The 6,000-nt window shown below is 40.4% G+C and overlaps 1 protein-coding gene across 1 annotated transcript; it reads right to left on the reverse strand.

Moving 5' to 3' along the window:
• Positions 1-1,983: 1,983 nt before the first annotated feature.
• On the reverse strand, positions 1,984-4,949 carry LOC18039773 (probable LRR receptor-like serine/threonine-protein kinase At3g47570). The gene is made up of 4 exons (XM_024182585.1): positions 4,634-4,949; positions 4,394-4,468; positions 2,544-3,815; positions 1,984-2,357 (listed from the first exon to the last, which is right to left on the reverse strand). Exons 1-4 carry the CDS (start codon positions 4,947-4,949, stop codon positions 1,984-1,986), a joined length of 2,037 nt encoding a protein of 678 aa, XP_024038353.1.
• Positions 4,950-6,000: the final 1,051 nt, after the last annotated feature.

Consider the following 6,000-nt stretch of genomic DNA (forward strand, 5'->3'; position numbering starts at 1 on the left):
GAAGGCGAGCAGAATCCCAAGCATTGAAGAATTTACTAAGGCATGCAAAGGCTCACCAAGTCTCAAAGCCTGTTTATGGCGAGACCAGAAGCCAAGCGTGCCAAGATCTGCTCGACCACGAGAAGGCGAGCAGAATCCCAATTCTTGAAGAATCAAAGGCATGCAAAGGCTCATCAAGTCTCAAAGCCTATTTTATGGTGAGACAGAAGCCAAGCGTGCCAGGATCTGCTCGACCACGAGAAGGCGAGCAGAATCCCAATCCTTGAAGAATTGAAGGCACGCAAAGGCTCGTCAAGTCTAAAAGCCTGTTTATGGCGAGACCAGAAGTCAAGCATGCCAGGATCTGCTCGACCACGAGAAGACGAGCAGAGTCCAAAGCATTCGAAAAAATTCCTAAGGCATGCAAAGGCTCACCAAGTCTTAAAGCCTGTCTTATGGCGAAACCCGAAGCCAAGCATGCCAGGATCTGCTCGACCACGCGAAGGCGAGCAGAATCCCAAGCATTGAAGAATTTTCAAAGGCATGTGGCAAAACCATGTGCCAAGCCAGAACTTGCTCGACCAGACAAAGACAAGCAGATTCTCAAACGAAAAATAACTCATGATTACAACACAAGAAAGTAATCAAAAACATCTTTATTAATTTGTTAATAATTAACAGAGGAGATAATCTTCACAAACATTGTTCATTACAATACAAGAAATATATCAAGAAGATAGTGGATCAGTAAGCCGAGCAGCATCGGTTGGCTGGACCTCCTCAGGTGCAGGGGGGTATCACCAGTTGCGTCCGGGGCGGGTGCTCGCCTCGCCAACATCAGCAGGTACTGCACGAGGAGGAGAGTTTTCCTCCTCAATCACGATCGGCTCTACCCCTTCAGCGTCTTCTTTGGCCGCCTCCTCGTCCATATGTTGAGCAACACCAGCTGCAAGGTCATCTATCTTCAGATCAGGGTGTTGCTTCCCGAGAACGGCCATGATGCAACGATAGGAATGCCGAAGTCCCTGGTTGTACTGGTTGTCAGCCTCCTTCTCTAAGTTCTCGACCCGAACCCGGTGGGAATCACGGAGAGATTCGAGCTGAGCCTCATACATAGCCTTCTGCCTTTGAAGATCCTCCTTGACCTTGGTTAGCTCCTCCTCGAGGCATTTTCCAGTCCCATGCGACCAAGAACCGCTAAGTTTCTACTGCCGGTCCATTACATTACCCAACACCAGAAACTGGGGGACCGGTGTTTGAGGGAAATACTCCGACGAGACCAGACGTGATGAGCAGATGTTTTGTGGCAGAAGTCTGCGAGCAGGTGTGTCCTGTAAGAGCCAGGTAGCAGGGAAACAGGGGCAGGAATATCCTGCTCATCCATGAGCACGTCATCCGCGAGGCCAATTTCCTGTAAGAAGCATAAAGCCATTCCTGCTGTATTCTTGCTAAGGGTTGATTCGAGGAGACCCGGTCAACGACAGTTGGCGAGGCATGCTCTCCAGCCCGAGAATCTAGGCACGAAGGCCACGCAACCACCCACGACTACGGAAATGGGGAATCCACGTTCGAGAGGTGGGAGGATAACGGACGTAGACTGCGGAAAACTGGGATTCAGAGGAAGCTTATAAAAAGGTAGCCAACGAAGGTAAAAGGGTTAGCAATTTTGATTCTAAAAGAGAGAAAATAACCTAACAGCCATAAGATTTGTGGCAAGCGTTCCCCGAACCTTCATATCTGACTTGAGCGTCGGAGGGTTTGCGCCGGGAAAACAACCGGCGTACTCTGACCTGTCTGTGTGCGCAGGAACCTCTGAAGAAGAAGCTTTACGAGGAGAGATCCTGGTCGTGGTGAAGTTGATTGAGCAGAGACCCTGGTCATAGAACGAGGACAACCAGAATCTCGCATCAACAAGTAATAATAAACAGTATTTCTGAAAAAATTAAGTAATTAATTTTTAGTTTTTAATTACCTACATCTAATTTTGATAAATCTAAATTCCTTTCAAATACCACGTTTAAGAAAAGTGCTTTTGACTTTTTGCAGAATATTTACGACACTGATGTCCATTCGCTCTCTGGGGGATTCTACTGAACAAGCAACTCCAATTTTGAGGATTGCAATCAAACTCTCTCGTATTTGACCCTTTTTTATGTTTTCTTCAGCCGTTTCTTCTCCTTGTTCCCCTCCAACAAGAAATAGTCGGTCTAAGACTTGTAATATTTGATCTGGCAATGCCATTTTAACAAAATTGTGAAGATCCAATCCCTCTGTAAACATGTCACTGGTGGGTCTTTTCCCTGTAAAAATCTCCAGCAAGAGTATCCCGTAGCTGTATACATCACCATTTGTTGAAACCTGACTTCCCATGCCATATTCTGCAACATTCAAATTCTATAGTGCTTACATTTTGAGTACAATCACTTCTCACTTGTGCTTCGGCTAATTTTAGAAACACAATAAAATGTTTGATTAACACTTCGGCTTTACTTCTGAATTTTTATGGTTTTATTCTGCAGCTATTGACATTAAAAGTTAAAAAAAGAAAAAAAAAATCATATTACCTGGTGCAGCATACCCGACAGTTCCTTTCAGTCCAACCGAGCTACATTGATTCGAACTTATGACTTCTGGAATAAATCTTGTTAATCCAAAATCACCCACATGTGCAATCATGTCATTGTCGAGAAGAACGTAGCTTGGCTTTAAATCGCAATGAACAATTTGCCTTTTGCAGTGGTGATGAAGATATTCCAAAGCAGATGCCACGTTAATGGCAATGTTCAACCTTTGAAGAAAGCTTAAAATGCTGGGGCTGTAATTCAGATCATCTGAAGCTGATTCTGGGTGCAACCAACTCTCTAAACTTCCATGGTGCATGAACTCATAGACTAAAGCTTTGAAATCATTGCCTTGAAAATCGGAACTTGAACATGCAGTTATGATTTTGACAAGATTACGATGCCTAATGTTTCTTAAGGCCTCACATTCAGCCATGAAGCTCTTTAAAGCGCCACGTTGATGTAAGAACAGCACCTTCACCATAACAACTGTTTGATCTGGATCAAGTATTCCTTTGTAGACTGAGCCGAAGCTTCCAGTACCAATTAAATTGGCAGAAGAAAATCCTCTAGTAGCTTTCAGGAGACTTTCGTAGGAGACATTTAGAAGCAAATCCTTTCTTGATGAAGACTCCGAACTAGTCACTGTTCTTTTCCTTCTCAATCTATCGATAATTAGAAGGGACATGACCAAAACTAGCCCCACAAGTCCAGAGAGGAGCGGAATCATCAACTTGAACCCGTTTGATTTCTGCCTTTTCTTTGACTCACTGGGAGTACATGGAGGCAATTTAAGTTCTGAGATACCTCCACAAAGCTTTTCATTACCAGCTACCGATATGGCAGATGCATTCTTAAAGATCCCTTTTCTTGGTACATCTCCGTCTAGATTGTTGTAGGACAGATTCAAACTTTGCAAAAATGGAAATGTATCCAAAAACTTTGGGATTTTGCCTGAAAAGTTATTTTGAAAAAGATCTAGGCCTTCAAGACTTTTCAAAGAACTCAAACCAGGATGGATAGGCCCGTGAAAGGAATTAATGCTCAAGTTTAGGTACTCCAGGCCAACACAACTTCCAAGTGAGCTTGGAATTTCGCCTGATAACTTGTTCTTCGATAAGTCTAGATGTGGAATGCTTTTCAGATTGCCTGCGGCCAATGGTATAGGACCAGTTAAATGATTGTGCGACAAGTCCAACCATCTTGATAACGAAGATAGACCAATAACCTCACTGGGTATTGCCCCAGAAAGATTGTTTTTGAGAGATCTAAACTCTGCAGTTGGTGACAATTTCCTAGAGCTGAAGGTATGCTTCCTCGTATGGAGTTTCCACGTAAATTGAGTTCGGTCAGGAAAGTGAAATTCCCAAGTGATGAAGGAATTTCTCCAGAAATATTGTTTTCAAACAAAGACAGTACTTGTAGTTTCGGAAGATATCCAACAGAAATTGGTATGCTTCCTGTGAGGATACATTTTTCAATGGCTATTATGATCAAATTTTTCAGTTCCCAATTTCTGTTGGGATGGAACCATATATAGGATTAGCTGACATATAAATAGCGAAGATGAGATGAAAAATTAGCAAGGGAATTCGGCAATATCCCACTTAGACTATTTACATTTAGGCTGACTATTTCTAGGTAAGTGCAATTGACCAAAGAATCTAGAAATCTAAGGTCATTAACCTTTCTAGTTCCAAGATCATTTCTTGCAAAATTGAGCCTAGTCAAATTCCTTAATCTACCCAAATCTTCAGGTATCGAGGCCGTCAAAGAGTTATTTGCAAAATCTAGCCACTCAAGCTTACTTGCATTAGATATAGAATGGGGTATATTGCCAAAAAACTGATTACCTGCCAATAAAAGTATACGGATATTAGGAAGTGTGAAGCCGATGTAAGGTGGAAGTTCGCCAACGAGTTGGTTTTCTGACACAGCAAAATATTCCATTGAAGTGATGTTAAAAAGCTGTATAGGAATTGAACCTCTTAAGGAATGTTGCCATTAAGACTGTTTTCTGAAAGAGAAAGCTGTTTAAGAAATGAAAGATTTGCAAGTGACTGAGGAATAGGCCCGGTGAGAAGGTATATTACCTTCAAGCTTGTTCAAGACTAAGTCGAGAGTCCTGAGTTCTGAACAATGAGTAAGATTTACAGGAATTTGTCCCTGTAACGTATTACTATTAAATATGATGTAACGTAGCCTAAACAAGCGGCCTATTTCGTGTGGGATATTGCCAGAGAAATTGTTTTGTTGAAGGTTGATAAGCATAAGGAATGTCAAGTTTCCTATGTAAGGAGAAACGGTACCTGTCAGATTTTGGCCACTGAGATTCAATGATATATATGACTCTTTGATGTTTGAGGCTGCAAGTAACTCCAAGCCACTGGCAAAAGTTGACAGAATCATTCCATGTACTCAAAGCTCCGAATGGATCATCATCTACCTTGCTTTTGAAAGCAATCAAAGCTTGTTTATCGGTTTCACTTCCAAGATTGGCACAATAGGAAAAAGAGAAGTGAAATGGGAAACTTAGAAGGATGAAAAGGAAGGAAAACAAGAATGCTATTACAGGGGAAGTTCTAGCGTCCCTCATTTATCAATCGAATTTTAACAAGTATTCAGTGTTTGGTGTTAGTGCAATGATCTGCCTCAGAGCCTCCTAATTTTATAAAGCTGTGAGGAAGTGGGAAGGAAGTTGCGGGGAAGATCTTATATCAATGGTAAACGATTCTTGCTTTGTCAGAAATTTGGAAACAGTGAGGCCTTATTTTCTTTATCGATTATCGAGGGAAAGAACACTTGGATCCCCCTTTCAAACATTTTTTTCAATTTCAAATTGAACATTCATTCAATTCCATCAAAATAATTACAGTAAGTTCAGTCAAATTATATGTTATTAAATATCACAATAGAGGTCAAATAATCTATTACATCAAACAGTCAGTCAAATTATTACAATCTTATCAAAGATATAAAAAGATAGTCTTTTGAGTGCTCTAAAAGTATTCGCTTCCTTTCTATTAAGTTTTTATCATGTGTGCATGACCATTTCCATAATTATTAAAAAGATAAACATGACATCAAATGAATCAAAATGAATAAATAAATCACTCTAAAAAAACTAAACATATCTAAATCCACAACACATTTAAATTTGAGAGGAGAAAATTCACATATATGAGAAAATCTGCCCACAGACTATACAAAATTTTCCACGATTTGAAGTTGCAAAAGAAGAGGTGTTGGAGAGAGTAGAGAGTAAACGCGTTCTAAGCGTTTTTTTTATTTAAGTTATTTTTCAAACTTTAACGTTGAAATTTCGCGCAAGCACTAACGTTGCATTGAAACTTACATAATTAATTAGAATTATTGAATGACACGTTTGCATTAATAAAATAATATGTAAAATCCTTGATAAATTTAACACTCTTATATTAAAATTTTGATTAAATAATAG

Source organism: Citrus clementina, unplaced genomic scaffold, assembly GCF_000493195.1.
Source record: "Citrus clementina cultivar Clemenules unplaced genomic scaffold, Citrus_clementina_v1.0 scaffold_6, whole genome shotgun sequence".
Classification (NCBI taxonomy): Eukaryota; Viridiplantae; Streptophyta; class Magnoliopsida; order Sapindales; family Rutaceae; genus Citrus; species Citrus x clementina.